Source organism: Schistocerca americana, unplaced genomic scaffold, assembly GCF_021461395.2.
Source record: "Schistocerca americana isolate TAMUIC-IGC-003095 unplaced genomic scaffold, iqSchAmer2.1 HiC_scaffold_15, whole genome shotgun sequence".
NCBI lineage: Eukaryota > Metazoa > Arthropoda > Insecta > Orthoptera > Acrididae > Schistocerca > Schistocerca americana.
In genome coordinates this window covers 10,346,766-10,369,896 of record NW_025725583.1, presented here as the reverse complement: position 1 = coordinate 10,369,896, position 23,131 = coordinate 10,346,766, and the positions used below count along the sequence as shown (strand labels likewise).

The 23,131-nt window shown below is 46.1% G+C and overlaps 1 protein-coding gene across 2 annotated transcripts in view; it reads left to right on the top strand.

Annotated features, from left to right (window-relative positions):
- The window catches only part of LOC124569468 (Bardet-Biedl syndrome 5 protein homolog), an 87,213-nt gene that overhangs the window by 40,388 nt on the left and 23,694 nt on the right, over window positions 1–23,131 (top strand). Inside the window, exons 5-6 of one of the 2 annotated variants that reach the window (XM_047131081.1) lie at window positions 6,656–6,791; window positions 6,872–6,973. In XM_047131081.1, coding sequence (XP_046987037.1) covers window positions 6,656–6,791; window positions 6,872–6,973 — 238 coding nt within the window. The remainder of the gene's footprint in view (window positions 1–6,655; window positions 6,792–6,871; window positions 6,974–23,131) is intronic. The other variant, XM_047131082.1, reaches the window with a different exon arrangement.

Here is a 23,131-nt window from a genome sequence, read left to right as displayed (position 1 = left end):
GACAATTTTAATCCAATAGTAGCTAATCTGCATATCCATAGTGAAGAAATATTTTGTTCATTTCAAGCAATCAGAGACATCATTGTTTCATGACAATGTGTAGACATCATTTTTGGTGATATTGCTCATTTGCTAATATTGCAGAAATTCTATATTCCATGTGTCTTCCTGATGAGAACCACTGAAGAAACCCAAGTGCATCTCCGAGCATCTTCTACATTTCTTATGAAATTACTCCTTTCTCAGCTGGAGACTATTCATGTGATTGGTAATCCCTCAAATAATCCCCAATATTTATATAATTTTTCATATTGAGCTGTCAGGTCTGTCTTATCTCCATCCTGGATTGGTGCAAATTGCCCATCACTCTCCAACATCATGCCTCATTTAGGCCAGGATCTGTTGGTGTTAGGATAGTATCCTCCTTCACAGTACTTTCTTTAACAGTACCAATGAATTATTATTCATCATTGTCACTCAGCTGATCTTCTTGGTCTGGTGTGGATGTTACCATGTGCATATTGGTAGAGATTATTTGCAGATAATTATTGCAGCTGGTGACTCTGAGTTCCCCTTGGTCACTTCTGATGGTGACTTAAGCATAATCTCATTCTTTGAGAAGAACTTGTCTGATGGGAGGAATGGTTGCCAATGATCAATGCACCTCTTCTTGAATAACCAGTGCTATGTCCTGCTACCTGTGTGCAATGTTCATATCTGTCAGAGATTTCTGGCCATTTATTATATTACGTATTATATTAAAGTTGCTAAACCCTGATTGTCTTTCATGATTCTCATGTTGTGACAACATGTTTTAGAATGAGTGCTTCATACATAGCTATGCTTCTCATTATGTATGAAACTTCACCGCCTGTCGAGTATGGCCCTCTACATCTACACCTACATCTACATCCATACTCCGCAAGCCACCTGACGGTGTGTGGCGGAGGGTACCTTGAGTACCTCTATCGGTTCTCCCTTCTATTCCAGTCTCATATTGTTCTTGGAAAGAAGGATTGTCGGTATGCCTCTGTATGGGCTCTAATCTCTCTGGTTTTATCCACATGGTCTCTTTGCGAGATATACGTAGGAGGGAGCAATATACTGCGTGACTCCTCGGTGAAGGTATGTTCTCGAAACTTCAACAAAAGCCCATACCGAGCCACTGAGCGTCTCTCCTGCAGAGTCTTCCACTGGAGTTTATCTATCATCTCTGTAACGCTTTCGTGATTACTAAATGATCCTGTAATGAAGCGCGCTGCTCTCCGTTGGATCTTCTCTATCTCTTCTGTCAACCCTATCTGGTACGGATCCCACACTGCTGAGCAGTATTCAAGCAGGGGGCGAACAAGCCTACTGTAACCTACTTCCTTTGTTTTTGGATTGCATTTCCTTAGGATTCTTCAAATGAATCTCAGTCTGGCATCTGCTTTACCGACGACCAACTTTATATGATCATTCCATTTTAAATCACTCCTAATGCGTACTCCTAAATAATTTATGGAATTAACTGCTTCCAGTTGCTGACCTGCTATATCGTAGCTAAATAATAAGGGATCTTTCTTTCTATGTATTCGCAGCACATTACACTTGTCTACATTGAGATTCAATTGCCATTCCCTGCACCATACGTCAAATCGCTGCAGATCCTCCTGCTTTTCAGTACAATTTTCCATTGTTACAACCTCTCGATATACCACAGCATCATCCGTAAAAAACCTCAGTGAACTTCCGATGTCATCCACCAGGTCATTTATGTATATTGTGAATAGCAACGGTCCTATGACACTCCCCTGCGGCACACCTGAAATCACTCTTACTTCGGAAGACTTCTCTCCATTGAGGATGACATGCTGCGTTCTGTTATCTAGGAACACTTCAATCCAATCACACAATTGGTCTGATAGTCCATATGCTCTTACTTTGTTCATTAAACGGCTGTGGGGAACTGTATCGAACGCCATGTGGAAGTCAAGAAACACGGCATCCACCTGAGAACCCGTGTCTATAGCCCTCTGAGTCTCGTGGACAAATAGCGCGAGCTGGGTTTCACACGATCGTCTTTTTTGAAACCCATGCTGATTCCTACAGAGTAGATTTCTAGTCTCCAGAAAAGTCTTTATACTTGAACATAATATGTGTTCCAAAATTCTACAACTGATCGACGTTCGAGATTTACGTCTATAGTTCTGCACATCTGTTCGACGTCCCTTCTTGAAAATGGGGATGACCTGTGCCCTTTTCCAATCCTTTGGAATGATACGCTCTTCTAGAGACCTATGGTACACCGCTGCAAGAAGGGGGGCAAGTTCCTTCGCGTACTCTGTGTAAAATCGATCTGGTATCCCATCAGGTCCAGCGGCCTTTCCTGTTTTGAGCGATTTTAATTGTTTCTCTATCCCTCTGTCGTCTATTTCGATATCTACCATTTTGTCATCTGTGCGACATTCTAGAGAAACAGCTGTGAAACAGCTTTGGAAAAAGACATTTAGTAATTTTGATCCACCTACCGCTTTGACATAAGACCAAAATTTCGTAGGATTTTCTGCCAAGTCAGTGCATAGAACTTCGAATTCATTGAATGCCTCTTGCATAGCCCTCCTCACACAACATTTCGCTTTGCGTAATTTTTGTTTGTCTGCAAGGTTTTGGCTATGTTTATGTTTGCTGTGAAGTTCCCTTTGCTTCCGCAGCAGTTTTCTAACTCGGTTGTTGTACCACGGTGGCTCTTTTCCATCTCTTACAATCTTGCTTGGCACATACTCATCTAACACATATTGTACGATGGTTTTGAACTTTGTCCACTGATCATGAAAACTATCTGTACTTGAGACAAAACTTTTGTTTTGAGCCATCAGGTACTGTGAAATCTGCTTTTTGTCACTTTTGCTAAACAAAAAAATCTTCCTACCTTTTTTAATATTTCTATTTATGGCTGAAATCATCGATGCAGTAACCGCTTTATGATCGCTGATTCCCTGTTTTGCGTTAACTGTTTCAAATAGTTTCGATCTGTTTGTCACCAGAAGGTCTAATATGTTATCGCCACGAGTCGGTTCTCTGTTTAACTGCTCAAGGTAGTTTTCAGATAAAGCACTTACAAAAATTTCGCTGGATTCTTTGTCCCTGCCACCTGTTATGAACGTTAGTCTCCCAGTGTATATCCGTCAAATTAAAGTCTCCACCCAGAACTACAAGGTGCATTCAAGTTCTAAGGCCTCCGATTTTTTTTCTCCGGACTGGAAAGAGATAGAAACATGCGCATTGTTTTAAAATGAGGCCGCGTTCATTGTCAATACGTCCCAGAGATGGCAGCACCGTACGGCAGATGGAATTTTACCGCCAGCGGCGAGAATGAGAACTGTTTTAAATACTTAAAATGGTGACGTTTTCCTTACTTGAACAGCGTGCAATCATTCGTTTTCTGAATTTGCGTGGTGTGAAACCAATTGAAATTCATCGACAGTTGAAGGAGACATGTGGTGATGGAGTTATGGATGTGTCGAAAGTGCATTCGTGGGTGCGACAGTTTAATGAAGGCAGAACATCGTGTGACAACAAACCGAAACAACCTCGGGCTCGCACAAGCCGGTCTGACGACTTCATCGAGAAAGTGGAGAGAATTGTTTTGGGGGATCGCCGAATGACTGTTGAACAGATCGCCTCCAGAGTTGGCATTTCTGTGGGTTCTGTGCACACAGTCCTGCATGATGACCTGAAAATGCGAATAGTGTCATCCAGGTGGGTGTCACGAATGCTGACGGACGACCACATGGCTGCCCGTGTGGCATGTTGCCAAGCAATGTTGATGCACAGCGACAGCATGAATGGGACTTTCTTTTCATCGGTTGTGACAATGGATGAGACGTGGACACCATTTTTAAATCCAGAAACTATGTGCCGGTCAGCTCAATGGAAGCACACAGATTCACCGCCACCAAAAAAATTTCGGGTAACCGCCAGTGCTGAAAAAATGATGGTGTCTATGTTCTGGGACAGCGAGGGCGTAATCCTTACCCATTGCCTTCCAAAGGGCACTACGGTAACAGGTGCATCCTACGAAAATGTTTTGAAGAACAAATTCCTTCCTGCACTGCAACAAAAACGTCCGGGAAGGGCTACGCGTGTGCTGTTTCACCAAGACAACGCACCCGCACATCGAGTAACGTTATGCAACTTTGAAGTGATTCCTCATGCTCCCTACTCACATGACCTGGCTCCTAGTGACTTTTGGCTTTTTCCAACAATGAAAGACACTCTCCGTGGCCGCACATTCACCAGCCGTGCTGCTATTGCCTCAGCGATTTTCCAGTGGTCAAAACAGACTCCTAAAGAAGCCTTTGCCGCTGCCATGGAATCATGGCATCAGCGTTGTGAAAAATGTGTACGTCTGCAGGGCGATTACGTCGAGAAGTACGCCAGTTTCATCGATTTCGGGTGAGTAGTTAATTAGAAAAAAAATCGGAAGCCTTAGAACTTGAATGCACCTCGTATAACATGGTGGGGAAATCTAGTCAAAATATTTTCCAAATTATACTTCAGGTGCTCAGCCACAACAGCTGCTGACCCAGGGGGCCTATAGAGACATCCACTTACCATGTCTGAGCCTGCTTTAACCGTGACCTTCGCCCAAATTATTTCACATTTCGGATCTCCGTCAATTTCCTTCGATACTATTGCACTTCTTATTGCTATAACACGCCTCCCCTTTCACTGTCCTGCCTGTCTCTGCGGTATACATTCCAATCTGAGTTTAGAATTTCATTACTGTTTACATCTGGTTTCAGCCAACTTTCTGTCCCTAGTACTATGTGGGCATTGTGACCGTTTATTAATGAGAGCAGTTCTGGGACCTTTCTATATACGCTCCTGCAGTTTACTATTAGCAGATTAATATTGTTATTCCCTGTTGCATTTTGTCTACTACTACCTTGTCGCGTCTCAGGAGGCGTCTTGTCGGGCCTAGGGAGGGAATTCCCTAACCTAAAAAACCCATATGTGCACTACACACGTACTCCGCTACCCTTGTAGCTGCTTCCTGCATGTAGTGCACGCCTGACCTATTCAGGGGGACCCTATATTTCTCCACCCGATAGCGGAGGTCGAGAAATTTGCACCCCAGATCTCTGCAGAATCGTCTGAGTCTCTGGTTTAAGCCTTCCACTCGGCTCCAAACCAGAGGACCGCGATCGGTTCTGGGAATTATACTACAAATAGTTAGCTCAGATTCCACCCCGTGAGCGAGGCTTTCCGCCTTCACCAACTCTGCCAACCGCCTGTATGAACTGAGGATGACCTCTGAACCCAGCCGGCAGGAGTTATTGGTGCCGACATGAGCAACAATTTGCAGTCGGGTGCACCCAGTGCTCTCTTATCGCCACTGGCAGGGCCTCCTCCACATCTCGGATGAGACCCCCCCTCAAGATATCTCTTTCGTTTTTTTCTTTCCTTTTTGCCCAATTTCCTTCCATGCATCTGCTAAAAGCTTGCTAATCATTTTTGCACTAGAATGCTGAATGGTAGGTTAACATTCACAATGATTGTGAAAGCTTGCACTTTACACAATATTCTCAGTACTTTCTCTTATAGAAAAGCAAATGTCTCTGTAGACTTGACATACTGTACTACAGGAAATATCACTGTGAAGCATCAAGCATAAGTTTAGAAATCACTGAATCATAAAATTAGGTCTTGTTTAGATGCTGCTCGACAGCATGCATGAATTTTACAAAATGCATAAGACTGTGCTGTCTGTGACAATGATACTTTTTCTGCTACCGGTTTTGGTCTTAAACCATCTTCAATTGCAGAAAAATTATTGCACAGCAGAGGTGAGCAATTTTTCTGCCATTGAAGATGGTTTAAGACTGAAACAGGTAGCAGAATAAATATCATTATCACAGAGAGCATAGTGTTATGCATTTTGTAAAATTATAACATAAAATTAGGATTATTTGAGTGGGATTTGAAGGTACAATGGCTCTTGGCTTGCTAGGTCATTGTCTGACACACTGCAGATCAAAAATGATGCGTGATATAATCGGGTATAAAATCTAAATTTGGAGACTGTATTGTGTGTTTGAAACTGTACCCAACCCAGTGGCAAAGATAATTTATTCTAGTCAGTGAAGGCTAAGTTAGTTGTTGATTGTTGAAAATTGACAAAAAAAGAGAATATATCATTAACTAGACCCTAAAAAAAGGATGATAATTCCATTGAGTCATTCTTTTTTGTTTGTATTAAATATGAGTGAAATTTTGTAGCTGTTTTATATATGATAACTCATTGGTGTACTTCCTAGATCTTGTACTATACAAATAAATCTAAAAAATTAAATTGTCAGTCAATGTTGTTAACATCTGTATTCCCTACTTTATGTGTAACAAGATGTCTTGAAATCTAAACCATAATCAGTAATGGAGTCTTCTCTTCTCATCTTGTTATATAAATGTCAGAACACTCTTACATGACCCATGTATTTCCTCCAAGACCACCTATGATGTTCAGCATTCATTTTTTAAATTTAATGTTCGAATTTACATTTAGCTTTTTGTACCAGTATTTGTGTGAGTGTATCCATTCAAAATAAAAATGGTTGGCTTAGTTGTCTCATTAAAGCTATATACTAATGAATGTGAATAATTAAAATTGCAGAGCTTATACGTCATCAAGAATGTACCGTGAACTCAAGTTGAGGGGTGCCATCATTTATAATAAACAACTCAAGCTTCTTCCACTAGAGCAAGTTGTTACAACTGTGAATGGAGTATGGAATCTGTCAAGTGATCAGGTTCTGTTGTATTATGTAAGAAACATATTTTTAATTACATCACGTAAGTGCCCTGTTTAGAAGATTTCTTTTATTTCCAGGGAAACCTTGGCACATTTGTTATAACAAATGTTCGTCTTGTATGGTTTGCTGATATGAATGAAAATTTCAATATTTCCCTGCCATACCTTCAGATAGCAAAAGTAAGTAAATATGTGAGATTATTTATATTTCAGTTGCAGTTTCACCATAATTCCTTTCTTATGCCCACTTTCAAAACTAAACTTGGTATTTTCTTCTGCGCACTCTGTTATCATGAATATGCTATGTAAAAGCAAGCAAAGTCTTTTAACAGCTGACTACATAATTAGCAAGTTTTATTTTTATTTGGACACTTTGTTTAGCATTTTCAATTCAGATTGTTCCCACCGAAAACTTTTTCTGCAATCTAATGGGTGAAACTTACTATAAAAAATTAGAAGGGCAGATGTCAATACATTTTACATTACTTTTCTTGTACTCCTAAGCAGAAGCAGTAGTGTGCATTTGCACAGTTCTGTGTTTCACGACATGAAATTGTATTATCAATATCAACACCAATATTGTTAGAAACAGAGCATGAGCTAAAATTTGACAAGTGTGGGTAAGGTACTCAGCTGTGGCTTTCTAAGACACATTCTGGAATTTGCTTGAAGTGATTTTGTGAAGTTGCTTAATACTGAAATCTGGTACATTTCAATGAAATGTGGTGAACTGTGTTGATTATGACATTTATGGGATTTATCTTGAATTTGATGAATGCTGACACATCGAGGGATTAATTTTGCCCATAACATGTCAGAATGGCACCAGGTATTTCAAATAGTTCATGTGTATTAAACACAATGTAACTATAATCTGCTGCAGTGCCAGCACCAGTGACAGTGGATGACCTATGTGATGTGATTGTTAGAGGTATGGAGCAAGATATTCCTTGTGTGTGTGTGTGTGTGTGTGTGCATATTTATTTACAGTATACCTGAGATAATTAAGCTTTGTTCCAAAGTGGTGAACTGGAGCAAAGTGAAACTGCTATGGGTAGTAGCTGTTGTTTATATTGTGGTTTTATTGTTTTAATCATGAGAAACTATGTTTTAAAAATCTGAATTTCACAACAGTATTTTGTAAAAAATTATTTGTCATTGCAAGTTTTATCAAAAATTGAAACTAGTGATTTTTATGTCTGGGAGGAGGGGGGGGGGGGGGGGGGGTTGTAGTTGTATACATCTAAATTTTAAGCACTGTACACATCTCATGTGGAAGTTAACTTCTTTAGTCAATAAGGAATAGCTGAGAATAGCTTACTTTGTAACTTCTTGGTAGATTAAAACTGTGTGTGAACCGAGACTCAATCTTGGACCTTCGTCTTTTGCAGGCAAGTGCTCTACTAAGTGAGCTACCCAAGCATGACTCATGGACTCTCCTCACAGCTTTACTTCCTCCAGTAGCTCATCTCCTATCTTCCAAACTTTGCAGCAGAACTGAAGTTTCCCCCCTGCGGGTTCGGGGGTTAGAATAGGCCCGCGGTATTCCTGCCTGTCGTAAGAGGCGACTAAAAGGAGTCTCAAACGTTTCAGCCTTATGTGATGGTCCCCTCTCGGGTTTGACCTCCATCTATCTAAATTATTCCGAAGAGCGAGCCAATTGGGGAAGGGCACCTTACATGGTGCACTGTATCCTTCGTGCAATTAGACCTATAGCCGTCTTTCTCGTCGTTGCAATGGTGTCCCGCTCGTTTTCGATCTCTTGGGCGATTACCACGCTGCACTCTGCAGTGTTTCTTTTAACTGTGACGACGACCTTGGCCATTTTTGCACCTAAGATCCAGCACGGTAGCCAGTCCGTTGTGGTGGGGTCGCCATGTACCCTCTTGGTTGTAGCCCCCTGACAACACAGGGATCGCTCTACTGATGCCTGCGCCGTTCACTCCCCACGTATGCCAAGGAGTAGATGCCCATCTCCCTGGGGCATCAGGACTCCCGGCAATGGCCATCCTGCCAGGTGGCCTTTGCTGTGGCTGGGTGGCGCCCGTGGGGAGGGCCCTTGGTCGGAGTAGGTGGCATCAGGGCGGATGACCCGCAATGAAGCGTGGTACATCATCTATCGCTGGTGGGCCTCCACCAGCAGTCTCTAAGCAATCGAGGTCTAACCTGAACGGGAAGAAATTGGATCAGAGATCATTTCCCTCCCTAGCTACTCCATGGGAGGAACGTCTTGCTAAAGAAGGCAGTGGCGAATATTCACCCCGGTACCTTGTGTGTGTACGCGGGTTGATGGAGAATCGTTCGTGTCGACCAAGCCCCAGTTTTTTGTGGAGCATTTAGAGGACAAGTTCGGGGAGGTGGAGGGCTTGTCCAAGATGCGCTCTGGCTCTGTGCTCATCAAAACGGCATCCTCTGCCCAGTCACGGAGGTTGCTCAATTGTGACAAGTTGGGGAATGTTTCAGTTACCATCACGCCGCATAAGAGTCTCAACATGGTCCAGGGTATTATATTCCATAGGGATCTTCTTCTGCAGTCCGACGATGAATTACGCGCCAACCTCGAACGACGAGGTGTTCACTTCGTCCGGCGCGTCCATCGGGGTCCGAGGGATAATCAGGTAGCCACCGGTGCCTTCATCTTGGCCTTTGAGGGTGATGTCTTACCCGAAAGGGTTAGGGTGATGGTTTACCGTTGTGATGTGAAACCATATATCCCTCCTCCGATGCGGTGTTTTAAATGCTGGAAGTTCGGGCACATGTCATCTCGCTGTACTTCCAGCATCACGTGTCGGGATTGCGGACGTCCTTCGCATCCTGATACTCCGTGTGCTCCGCCTCCCGTCTGTGTTAACTGTGGAGAACACCATTCCCCCTGCTCACCGGACTGTCGGATCTTCCAGAAGGAAAGGAGGATAATGGAATATAAGACCCTGGACCGCCTGACCTACACAGAGGCAAGGCGGAAATATGAGCGGCTACATCCTGTGCCCATGACATCCACCTATGCCGCTGCTGCAACAGCGGTCCGATCCTCTCCCGTGTCGTCACGTACTGTTGCCTCTCAGCTATGTCAAAATGACCCGGCCCCCTTGGTTGTGGGGAGCACTTCGCCCTCTGTTGCTCCATCTACTCCAGGAGCGACACCACCCCAACCATCGGGGACATTCGTCCCCCCTTCCCAGCCGGAGAAGCGTAGGGCTTCTTCGGCTACTCTAGCCAGGAAGGGGTCCCTTGGGGCCCTCCCTTCCCAGGCTTTGCCCAGTGTCAAAGCGGATACCCGCAAAGTTTTGAAGCAACAACCGGTCGCTGGTCATAGGGCTTCACGGTCGTCGTCCGTCCCTGAGACTGACCCAGTGGGGCCCTCCCAGCCCGACCCTCCCAAGGCACAGCGTGCGAAGCCGTTGAAGAAACAGGCTCCCAAGCATCCTGACATTGCGGTGGCACCTGTCCCACCGCAACCTTCAACCTCTGCGTCTGAGGACGAGGTGGAGATCCTGGCGTCCGCTGAGGACCTCGATCTCGCCAGTCCCTCCGACGCCATGGAAAGCACTGGCACAGGTGCTCACTTGGAGGCAGCAGGTGACCCAGTGGCGTAATCTGCCTTCCCCGTCCCGTCACGCCTTTCCCAGCAATGGCCAGTACCATCCTCCAGTAGAACTGCAGCGGTTTCTTCCACCATTTAGCTGAGCTCCGCCAACTTATCAGCCGTCATCCTTTCCTTTGCATTGCTCTGCAGGAAACTTGGTTTCCAGCAATGCGAACCCCCGCCCTCCGTGGCTATCGGGGTTATTTTAAGAACCGGGCAGCTTATGCAAGGGTGTCTGGTGGCGTCTGCATATATGTCCTGAACTCTCTTCACAGCGAGTTTGTGTCTCTACAAACAGCTTTAGAGGCTGTCGCTGTTCGGGTGTGGACGCCCCAGGCCATTACCGTCTGCAGTATTTACCTTCCACCTGATGGTACTGTCGCGCAGCATGTCCTGGCTGCTCTGATAGCACAACTGCCGCCACCTTTTTTGCTGCTGGGCGATTTCAATGCCCACAACCCTCTATGGGGTGGGACTGTCTCCGATGATCGTGGTCGGGCCGTGGAGCATGTGTTGGCTCAGCTCGACCTTAGCCTCTTAAACACCGGTGCTCCCACGCATTTCAGTGTGGCCCATGGCTCGTTCTCGGCCATCGATCTCTCTATTTGCAGCCCTGGACTTGTCCCATCCCTCCACTGGAGGGTGCATCCTGACCTATGTGGTAGTGACCATTTTCCCATCTATTTGTCACTGCCACAGTGTCATTCTTCTGGGCGCTTGCCCCACTGGGCTTTCCACAGGGCTGACTGGCCAGCTTTTACTTCCGCTGTAACCATAGCGTCTCCCCCACAGGGTGACATTGACGAGGTGGTCCGTGTTTTAACCACGTCCATCATTTCAGCGGCCGAGGCTACCATCCCCCGTTCCTCTGGCCTCCCTCGGCGGAAGGCTGTCCCCTGGTGGTCGCCGGAGATTGCTGAGGCTATTCGCGACCGTAGGCGGGCTCTCCAGCGTCATAGGCGGCACCCGTCTCTGGAGACCCTCATCGCCTTTAAGAGGCTCCGTGCCTTCGCCCGTCGACTTATTGCACGGCGTAAGCAGGAGTGCTGGGAGAGGTACGTCTCCTCCCTGGGCTCCCGTGTCTCGTCCTCGCACGTGTGGTCCCGGATCCGGCGGATTTATGGCTCCCAGACCCCTGTGGGTGTCCCTGGGCTCTCCTTGGACGGCGCTGTCTGCACGGACGCTGCCGCCATTGCTGAACGGCTCGCCGCGCACTTTGCTCAGAGCTCTGCGACTGCATCCTATCCCCCCACCTTTCGCTCTCTAAAGGAGCGAGCCGAGCGGACGCCGTTCTCATTCCACACGCGTCATTATGAAACATACAATGCTCCTTTCAGCGAGAGGGAACTCCTCGCTGCCCTCGCCGATTGCCCTGATACAGCACCAGGACCGGACTGCATCCATGCGCAGATGCTGAAGCATCTCTCCAGGGACTGCCAGAGACACATCCTCACCATCTTTAACCGCATTTGGAGCGAGGGCGTGTTCCCGTCGCAATGGCGAGAGGGTCTTATTGTCCCCATCGTGAAGCCCGGTGCGGACCCACTGGCGGTGGACAGCTATCGTCCCATTACCCTCACCAACGTTTTGTGCAAATTGCTCGAACGTATGGTGGGGCGGCGTTTGTGTTGGGTCCTTGAGTCGCGCGGTCTCCTCGCTCCATCCCAGGGTGGCTTCCGTCGGGGCCGGTCTGCAGTGGACAATTTGGTGCGGCTGGAATCTGCTGTCCGTATGGCTTTTGCCCGACGTCAGCACCTTGTTGCTGTATTTTTCGATCTGCGGAAGGCGTATGACACCACATGGAGGCATCACATCCTCGCCACGTTGCATGGGTGGGGTCTTCGTGGTCGGCTCCCGGCTTTTCTTCAAAGCTTTTTATTGCGCCGCTCTTTCCGGGTGCAAGTCGGTGCCACCTCTAGTTCCTCTTATATACAGGAAAATGGGGTCCCGCAGGGCTCGGTGTTGAGCGTCTCGTTATTTCTAGTGGCCATTAATGGTCTGGCTGCAGCAGTGGGGTCGTCGGTGTCTCCTTCTTTGTATGCCGACGACTTCTGCATCTCATTTAGCTCCACAACTACGGGAGTCGCCGAACGCAGGTTGCAAATCGCCGTTCGCAAGGCAGCATCATGGGCTCTGGCTCATGGTTTTCAGTTCTCTGCTGCCAAGACTCGGGTTATGCACTTCTGCAGGCGTCGGACGGTCCACCCTCATCCTGACCTTTACCTCGACGGCCACCTGCTTGAAGTGGTGGACACTTGCCGCTTCTTGGGACTCGTGTTTGATGCCCGGCTCACATGGGTTCCTCATGTTACTCAGCTGAAGCAAAAATGCTGGCGGCACCTCAACGCCCTCCGCTGCCTTAGCCACACGTCTTGGGGTGCAGATCGCTGCACGCTACTGCAATTGTACAGAGCCCTTGTGCAGTCCCGGCTTGATTATGGGAGCCTGGCCTATGGGTCTGCGTCACCCTCAGTGTTGCAGTTGTTAGACCCCATACATCACTGTGGGGTTCGGCTTGCAACTGGCGCTTTTCGCACCAGCCCCGTGGATAGTCTACTGGTGGAGGCCGGAGTTCCCCCGCTGCGGATTCGCCGCCATCGTCTGCTCGCCAACTATGCTGTCCACGTACATTGCTCGCCAGGCCATCCCAATCATCGCCTGCTTTTCCCTGCCTTGGTCCACCACCTGCCCGAACGGCGACCTCGGTCTGGGCTTTCCGTAGCTGTCCGTGTCCAGTCCCTGCTGTCAGAACTGGGGTCATTCCCTCTTCTGCCTCCCTTCCGGGTCCATACACCTACGCCTCCCTGGTGTTTGTCCCGGCCGTCCGTCCATCTGGATTTGGCACAGGGACCTAAGGACTCGGTTCCGCCTGTGGCCCTCCGTCGCCGTTTTCTTGCGCTCCTCGACTCATTTCCGGGCTGTGAGCCTGTCTACACTGATGGTTCCCTGGTTGATGGTCGCACTGCCTACGCTTTTGCTCACGCTGCCCATGTTGAGCAACGCTCCTTGCCGGCTGGCTGCAGTATTTTTACTGCAGAGCTGGTGGCCATCTTGCGAGCTCTTGAGCATATGCGTTCCTGCTCAGATGCGTCCGTCGTCATCTGCAGTGACTCCCTGAGCAGCCTCCAGGCCATCGACCGCTGCTATCCCTCTTCTCCTCTGGTGTCCTCTATTCGGGAGTCTGTTTCCACCATTACCCACTCTGGTCGTTCGGTGGTTTTTGTTTGGACGCCAGGTCACGTTGGCATCCCAGGGAACGAACGTGTTGACAGGCTGGCCAAAGGGGCGATAGACGCCCCAGCTTTGGAGATCGGTCTTACGGCTCGCGACCAGCAGCTGGTGTTGCGCCGTAAGGTACTTGGGATGTGGGCTGCTGAGTGGCGTGGCGTGACAGCCCCGAATAAACTACGGGCTGTCAAGGGGACAACCGATGTGTGGCGTTCCTCCCTGCGAGCTTCTCGCAGGGACTCGGTAGTCCTGTGTCGGCTGCGCATCGGCCATACCTACCTGACGCACGGCCATCTGTTACGTCAGGAGGATCCCCCCTTGTGTCAGTGTGGGTCCCGGCTGACGGTCGGCCACATTTTGCTGGAGTGTCCTCGACTGCGCACACTCCGGCAATCTTTTAATCTCCCGGGCACTTTGGCTTTGGTTTTATCTGACGATGCCTCCATGGCTGATACCGTTTTAAATTTTATCCGTGGTAGTCCGTTTTATGGTTCGATTTAGGGAGGTCCTGCGCCTTTCCCTTTCTGTGTCTATTGTCCTTGTGTCTGTTGCTGTTCTGGTGTGCCGTGAGATGGTTGACTCTTTCCCATTTTTGATCTCGTGGTCAGTCAACCAGTCTCCGGCCATCTTCCTTTCTTCTGTTTCTTTCTGTCTGGTGTTCCTCTGTCCTGTTCTTGTCTGTAGTGTTTGTTGCTGCATTTGTGTGCTTTTAGCGCCTGGGGGGACGTCTCCTCCCCCTTTGGTTTTTATCTGCTTCGTAGATTTTCGGCTCGCCTGATTTTGGAATGGGGGACTGATGACCTTCGCTGTTTAGTCCCCCTTAAACATACCAACAACCACCAACCAACTGAAGTTTGATAAGTAGAAGATGTGATACTGGTGGAAGTACACCTGTGAGGATAGGTCTTGAGTCAGGCTTGGGTACCTCAGTTGGTAGAGCACTTGTTCATAAACGGCAAAGATCCCGAGTTCGAGTGTCAGTCTGGCACACAGTTTTAATCTGTCAGGAAGCTCCATATCCGAGCACACTCCACTGCAGAGTGAAAATCTCATTCCAGCATCCTTTGTAATTTTTCAGTCTCATGTATCTTTCTTACACACTGTTAATGTGGGAACCCTCATGCCATGTCGGTGATGTCCTACTTATACAGAAAGAGGTACTACAATTACTGTGTACCAAGCGAGGTGGTGCAGTGGTTAGACACTGGACTCGCATTCGGGAGGACGACGGTTCAATCCCGCTTCCGGCCATCCTGATTTAGGTTTTCCGTGATTTCCCTAAATCACTCCAGGCAAATGCCGGGATGGTTCCTCTGAAAGGGCACAGCCGACTTCCTTCCCCATCCTTCCCTAATCCGATGAGACCGATGACCACGCTGTCTGGTCTCCTTCCCCAAACAACCAATCAACCAATTACTGTGTAAGGCTGACCCCAAAGAACACTGCTGTTCTCTGTTCACTAAAGTCAAAATATTGACAGTTGTAAATCTTTATATCTATCTATCAATGATATATGTTAAGCAGAACATAACTGATTTTGTGACACTAGAGAGAATATATACTATCATAACACCAAAATGAATATTAACAAACCCAGGTGTATACTGACAAAAACAGGAAACATGAAGTGGCCTATCTGAAGTTCTTTAATAAATTGTCACTTTCTGCTGTGACCACAATTTTAAACTATCTCAAAAATAAGCTGTAAAACTGGTTAGCTGACAATTCTGCAGTTTAAAAGTATTTTTTGATATATGTAATGTTGAAATTGATTTTTAAGCTTTATAACTGGTAAAAATAGGATATTCAATTTGTGCATATAATGTGAACATTAATTTTTAATATTTTGAATGCAACTGTAACCTACCATCACTGACAAAGACTAATCCACTGTATGTGGCCAATAGACAATACAGAATTTGAATTTGGATCTGTGAAAGCCACACCTGACAACAAACCATGACTGTGAAAAGATGTCTCATGACTGACAGGTTTGAGAGACTTGTGAGAGCTTGGTTTTCAGGGTGTTGAGCCTAAGAGGCACACAGCAGCACAGAGATGGATCAAATGGCTGCAGGAAATGGAAAATCCAGACAGTGGTTTGAGAAATGTTTCAATGTTTTGATGTTTTACTAGTTGCAACCTCATTATTGTACTTGTGTTTAGCTTTCATGCAGCTCTGACACTGAACCCACTTCTCTGAACTACAAATTCAGCAGCCACTGAAGGATATATGATCCGAGATCACATAAGAAATTTATGTGATATGGGGTTTTGTTTTCATCAGGAAGAGCCTCTTCAAGAAATATTCTGACAACCATGTAATTCTCTGTCATGCGTTAGCTGTTTCTAATGACAACTACAGAATAATGAAAAAGCTTTTAGAGGCTGACTTCAGCAAAAATGAATGTGGGTTCCACAAAAATGTTGGAACAACTGAGGCAATACTCACCCTATGATTTACCTTAAAAGATAGGTTAAAATATGGCAAATTTATCTTTATAACATTTGTAAATCATAGAACATTTTTGACAATGTTTACAGGAATACACTCTTTGAAATTCTGATGGTAACACAGATGAAATACAGGAAGCAAAAAGTTATTCACAACTTGTACAGAAACCAGACTGCAGTTGTAAGAGTAGGAAGACATAAAAGGGAATGAGTAATTCAGAATGGTTGTAGCCCATCTCCTATGTTACTCAATCTACACATTGAGCAAACAGTAAAGGATACCAAGAAGAGGTTTTGATGAGGAATTAAAGTTCAGGGAAGAGAAATAAAAGCTTTGATGTCAAAATAATGGACAACTGAACTGCCCGATGTCAGTGTCCAACGGGCACAATATTTCAGCTAACGAACACATTGTCACGATCAAGTGTGCTGATGAGCTGACTGATTTGGGGAGGGGGGGGGGGGGAGTTCCACACTTTTATCTCCTCCCCTTCCCCCTAGGATTGCCCGTTCCTTTGGCTGTCCATGCCCAGCATCCCTACCCCCACTCTTCCCACCAACACAGTGTTCCATCCTAGGTTTGCACCCAGGTTCATGTGCTGGCAGCACCTCTGTTGTTCTTCCTCTTACCCCCGAAGTCACTTCATTCGAGCGAGGTGGCGCAGTGGTTAGCACACTGGACTCGCATTCGGGAGGACGACGGTTCAATCCCGTCTCCAGCCATCCTGATTTAGGTTTTCCGTGATTTCCCTAAATCGTTTCAGGCAAATGCCGGGATGGTTCCTTTCAAAGGGCACGGCCGATTTCCTTCCCCATCCTTCCCTAACCCGAGCTAGTGCTCCGTCTCTACTGACCTCGTTGTCGGCGGGACGTTAAACGACACTATCCTAACCAACCTAACCTCACTTCATTGTCTGGTATCTGATTCCTCTTCTTGATCAGTCTAATAGCAGGGTCCCATGCCATACTAAGGATGTACCCACTGCCACGATTTATCAGCGATTCCCTGCTCAAATCTCAGTAGAGTCACTAATGACACAGTCCCAGAAGTTGGACATCTGGTCAGGAACTCAGTGTGGTCACAATCCATTCCATATAATTCCATCAGGCAATATTCTGCAGCTGTCGACTTGTTAGGTGGCTGTAATCTAATGTGCCATAGGTGTTCTTGGCAATTATCTTTGACAGTACACACTACCTGACCTATGTATGTCTTACCACAATGACAGGGTATCTGATAGGCCCTGGATTAATATAGTCTAAGGTCATCCTTCACACCACCAAGCAGTGCCCATGTTTTGGCTGGTAGGCCGAAGACTGTCTTCACTTGGTGTTTCTGGACAATTCATCCTATCTTCCCAAATAACATGCCACAAAAAGGAATAAATGCAATGTCTACATCCTCCTGAGACTCCTCTTCTGGTTCTGTCAGCTGCACTGAGGGTGTAGGACATAGGGCTCTCTAAATTTGCCACTTCTTGTAGCCATTATTGTGGAAGACTGCTCTCAGATGTTCAAGTTCTTGGCTGATATTTTTGTTGCCAGAGATGGTGTGAGCCCTATTATCAATGTTTTGAGCACACTGTTCCTGTGAGCCAGATGGTTGACAGCTGTCCACATGTAAGTACAGGTCGGTGTGCATCTTCTTGATGTACACGCTGTGGCCCAATGTGCCGTCGACTCTTATTTTGACCAGGGCATCCAAAAAGGGGTGTTCTCTATCCACTTCAACTTCCATGATAAGACTGATGTTCTGGTGTATGGAATTAAGGTGTATAATGAAGTCATTCATCTTCTCTCATCCATGCAGACATATGAAGAAGGTATTGTCTACATACTAGAAGGAACAGGTAGGTTTCCAATGGGATGATTCCAGGGTTTCCTTCTCGAAATATTCCATATACATATTGGTGGTGACCATGGGTGAAAGCAGACCCCCTGTGGCTACTCCTTCCATGTGCTCATAGTAGCCACTGTCAAAAGAAAGTAGACATCAAGACATGCGTGGAAAAGTTGGTCTCCTCTTCATCAAATTTCTGGCCAATAAGCCATAAGGATTCTTGTAAAGGCACTCTGGTGATAAAAAAGATAATGTCAGAGTTCATAAGGATGTCAGTATCTTTAAGCTTAAAGTTGTTAAGATATCCCACAAAATCCACGGAGTTGTGAATATGTTGTGAGCGCTTCGTTATGTAAAGGCTAAGTAAATTCCTCAAGTATTTAGAGAGTGAGTATGTCGAAGGACCAATGTTGCTGACAACACTGTTGCTTTCAAATTACATCTACAGCTGGCCAACCAGTTCAGTTCTCGAATGTGGGACTGGACTCATGATGTCACATGGAGCTCAGAGGACTCCACGCAAAGAAAGGCCACCAGACATAAAACTTCAAAATTGAAGCATATATCAGAGAGGAAAGCTTATGATGTTCCCTGCAAAACTGTCATCAATCTCATGGCCAAGCAACTGGCAGTTCTTAAGAAGGGGCTCAATTTTGCACCCACACCTAAACTGGTACCCGTCAAGGACATTATCAGCTGACAGGAACAGAAAGCTGAAAGCTGCATGACTTCTCCCTGAAGCAGGTGAAGAAGTACATCATGAAACCTGTCAGGTTCTCATGCAAATGACACCTACAGAACTGAACATCTCTAGCTAGGAAAGGGCAGCCCTAAGGAAACTAAGACAAGATCCTGATATCATGGTCTTAGCAGCCAACAAGGGCAATGCAGCTGTGGTCCTATCTCACCAAGATTACATTAAGAGAATGCGGATCTTCCTAGAAGATAGTGCATACTCGAAAATCAACACTGACTCTATCAAGAGGGTGGAGATGAAGACTATGGCGCTTCCTAAAGAATCTGGCTCACAAGACAATGTTGTGAAGAAGCTAAGACAGAGAGCATCAGCTACACCAAGACTGCCAAAGGTTCACAAGGATGGGGTTCCTTTGTGCCCCATTTTCAGCAACATTGGTGCACTGACTGCACTGACATGCTCATTCGCTAAGTAACTGAAGGATTTGCTTAGTCCTTATGTCAGGAAGTGCTCACACCACATTCGCAACTCTGTGGATTTTTGTGGTGCCTTTAACAACTTTAAGCTTAAAGATTCTGACATCCTTGTGAATTTCATCATTGTCTCTCTCTGTATCTTTAGCAGGGAGTGGGCAGCCATAAGGAAACAGAGAAGATCCTGATATCACGGTCTTACCAGCCAACAAGGGCAATGCAGCTGTGGTCCTATCTCACCAGTAGTACATTGAGAATGCCTTTTCAAGAATCCTTAGATCTTACTGGCCAGAAATATGACATAGAGATGGCCATCCTTTTCTGGCATATCATGGTGTCAAAATACTTTCTTTTTGATTGTGGCCACTGCAACCAGATGGAAGGAATAGCCATGGGGAGTTAATTTTCACTGTTTGTCACCAATATGTGTATGGAATATATTCGAAGAGGAAGCCCTGAATCAGCCTATTGGAAACCTACCTGTTTCTTCTGGTATGTAGACAACACTTTCATCATATGGCCACATGGAAGGCACAAATTGAATGACTTCCTTGTACACCTCAATTCCATACACTTGAACATCAGTTTTAACATGGAAGTTGAAGTGGATGGAATACACCCTTTTCTGGATTTCCTGGTTGAAAGATGAGCAGACGGCACACTGGGCCACAGTGTGTACCAGAAGAAGATGCACAGTGATCTGTACTTCCATGCAGACAGCTGCCACCACCCAGCTCACAGGAATGACATGTCAAAAACATTGGTACATAGGGCTCACACCATCTCCGACAATAAAAGTATCAACTAAGAACTTGAACATATGAGAGCGGTTTTTCAGAAGAATGGCTGCAAGGATTGGAAAATTCAGAGAGCCCTACATCCTGTAGCCTCTGGACAACTGATGGAATCAGAAGAGGACAGTCAGGAGAATGCAGCCATTGCATTTATTCCTTTTTGTGGCACATTGTCTGGGAAGATAGGACGAATTCTCTGGAAACACCAAGTGAGGACAGTCTTCCGCCTACAAAGCATTACACAGGTACTGCATGGTAGTGTGAAGGATGACCTTGAACTACAGAAATATCAGAAATATATGGTCTATCAGATTCTCTGCCAATGTGGTAAGACATAATTAGGTCAGGCAGTGTGTACTGTCAAAGTTCATTGCCAAGAACACCAATGGCCTATCAGATTGCAGCAGTCTAACAAGTTAGCAGTTGCAGAATATGGAATGGAGTATGACCACACCAAGTTTCTGACACAGATGTCCAACTTCTGAGACTGCATCATTAAGGCACTTATGGAGATTTGAGTAAGGGAACCATTAATAAATCACGATAGTGGGTACATCCTTATTAGGGTATGGGACCCTGCTATTAAACTGATCAAGAAGAGGAATGAGATGCAGAAAATGAATTGACTACAGGGGCAGGAGAAGGAACAGCAGGGTACTGCTAGAAAATGCACCTGGGCATGAACCTAGGACACAACACTGTGTTGGCAGGAGGAATTAGGGGGGGGGGGGGGGGGGGTTTGGATGCTGGGCATGGACAGCTGATGGAGAGGCCAATCACAAGGAGAGGGTGAGGAGATAAAAATGCAGTGCCAGCCCCCCTCCAGTCAGTTCATCAGCACAACTGTGTTGGCATTGTGGTTGTTTGCAAAATATTGTGTCTGTTGATTGACAGCCAGCAGTTCACCTTTGAACTATTTCGACATGAAGTATTCCAGAAGAAGGTGAAGAATCACAAAAGGTTTGATGTTTGCTGAAGACATGGTAATTCTGTCAGAGACACCAAAGGACTTGGAAGAACAGTTAAATGGAACGGATAGTCTTGAAATGAGATTAGAAGATGGACATCAACAAAATAAACAAATTACAATGAAATGAACACCCTTAGCTGCTTACAGGCATTGACATACATCAACAGGGACAGATGAAAATGTGTGCCCCGACCGGGACTCAAACCTGGGATCTCTTGCTTTCATGGCAGACGCTCTATCCATCTGAGCCACCGAGGACACAGAGGATAGCGCGACTGCAGGGATTTATCTCTGGCACGTCTCATGGGAAACCCACATTCTCAACGTATTGTCTCGCACTACATTCGTAGTGCCCCCGCCCATTATACTCATTACTCGCGGCGCATTGCTGATTCCCGTAAGAGTCCGGGCACTGTTTGTGCATTCACACAGAATAAGAAGATGGTCAAGTGGCTGGTGAGCCTTAACTATATATATACTAAGATGGTATCTGTTCTATCGGACATGTCTGAAAGAACAGATACCATCGGTGACCATGCAGCTCGTTAGAATGAAATTACAATGAGATGAACACCCTTAGCTCCTTACAGGCATTGACATACATCAACGGGGACAGATGAAAATGTGTGCCCCGACCGGGACTCGAACCTGGGATCTCCTGCTTACATGGCAGATGCACTATCCATCTGAGCCACCGAGGACACAGAGGATAGTGCAAAACCCACATTCTCAACGTATTGTCCCCCATTACATTCGTTGTGCCCCCACCCATTATACTCATTACTCGTGACGCGATGCCAATTCCCGTAAGAGTTCGGGCACTGTTTGTTCATTCGCACAGAAGAAGAAGATGGTGAAGTGGCTGGTGAGCCTTAACTACGTATATACTAAGATGGTATCTGTTCTTTCAGACATGTCCGAAAGAACAGATACCATCTGTGACCATGCAGCTCATTAGAATGAAATTACAATGAAATGAACACCCTTAGCTGCCTACTGGCATTGACATATGGCAACGGGGACAAATGAAAATGTGTGCCCTGACCGGGACTCGAACCCCGGATCTCCTGCTTACATGGCAGATGCTCTATCCATCTGAGCCACTGAGGACACAGAGGGTAGTGTGACTGCAGGGATTTATCTCTGGCATGCCTCTCGCCTCCCAGACATGTCCAAAAGAACAGTTACCATCTTAATATATATAAAGTTAAGGCTCACCAGCCACATGACCATCTTCTTCTTCTGTGCGAATGCACAAACAGTGCCCGAACTCTCACGGGAATCAGCATCGCGCCGCGAGTAATGAGTATAATGGGCGGGGGCACAATGAATGTAGTGCGGGACAATACGTTGAGAATGTGGGTTTCGCGGGAGGCGTGCCAGAGATAAATCCCTGCAGTCGCTATCTTTTGTGTCCTCGGTGGCTCAGATGGATAGAGCGTCTGCCATGTAACCAGGAGATCCTGGGTTCGAGTAACGGTCAGGGCACACATTTTCATCTGTCCCCGTTGACGTGTGTCAATGCCTGTAAGCAGCTAAGATGTTCATTTCATTGTAATTTCATTCTAACGAACTGCATGGTCACCGGTGGTATCTGTTCTTTCGGACATGTCCGAAAGAACAGATACCATCTTAGTATATATAAAGTTAAGGCCCACCGGCCACTTGACCATCTTCTTCTTCTGTGCGAATGCACAAACAGTCCCTGAACTCTTACAGGAATTGGCAAAGTGCCGCGAGTAATGAGTATAATGGGCAGGGGCACTACGAATGTAGTGCGGGACAATACGTTGAGAATGTGGGTTTCGCTGGAGGCGTGCCAGAGATAAATTCCTGCAGTCGCACTATCCTCTGTGTCCTCTGTGGCTCAGATGGATAGAGCGTCTGCCATGTAAGCAGGAGATCCGGGGTTTGAGTCCCGGTCGGGGCACACATTTTCATCAGTCCCTGTTGATGTTTGTCAACGCCTGTAAGCAGCTAAAGGTGTTCATTTCATTGTAATTTCATTCTAACTAGCTGCATGGTCACCAATGGTATCTGTTCATTCGGACATGTCTGAAAGAACAGATACCATCTTAGTATATAAAATAAACAAAACTTTTGTTTATGTAGTCGAATTAAATCAGATGATAGTGAGTGAATTAGATTAGGAAATGAGTCATTAAAAGTGGTAGATAAATTTTGCTGTTTGGGCAGCAAAATAATTAATGATGGCTGAATTAGAGAGGATATATAATGCCATCTGGGAATATCAAAAAAGGCATTTCTGAAAAAAAGAGATATTTGTTACTAATGA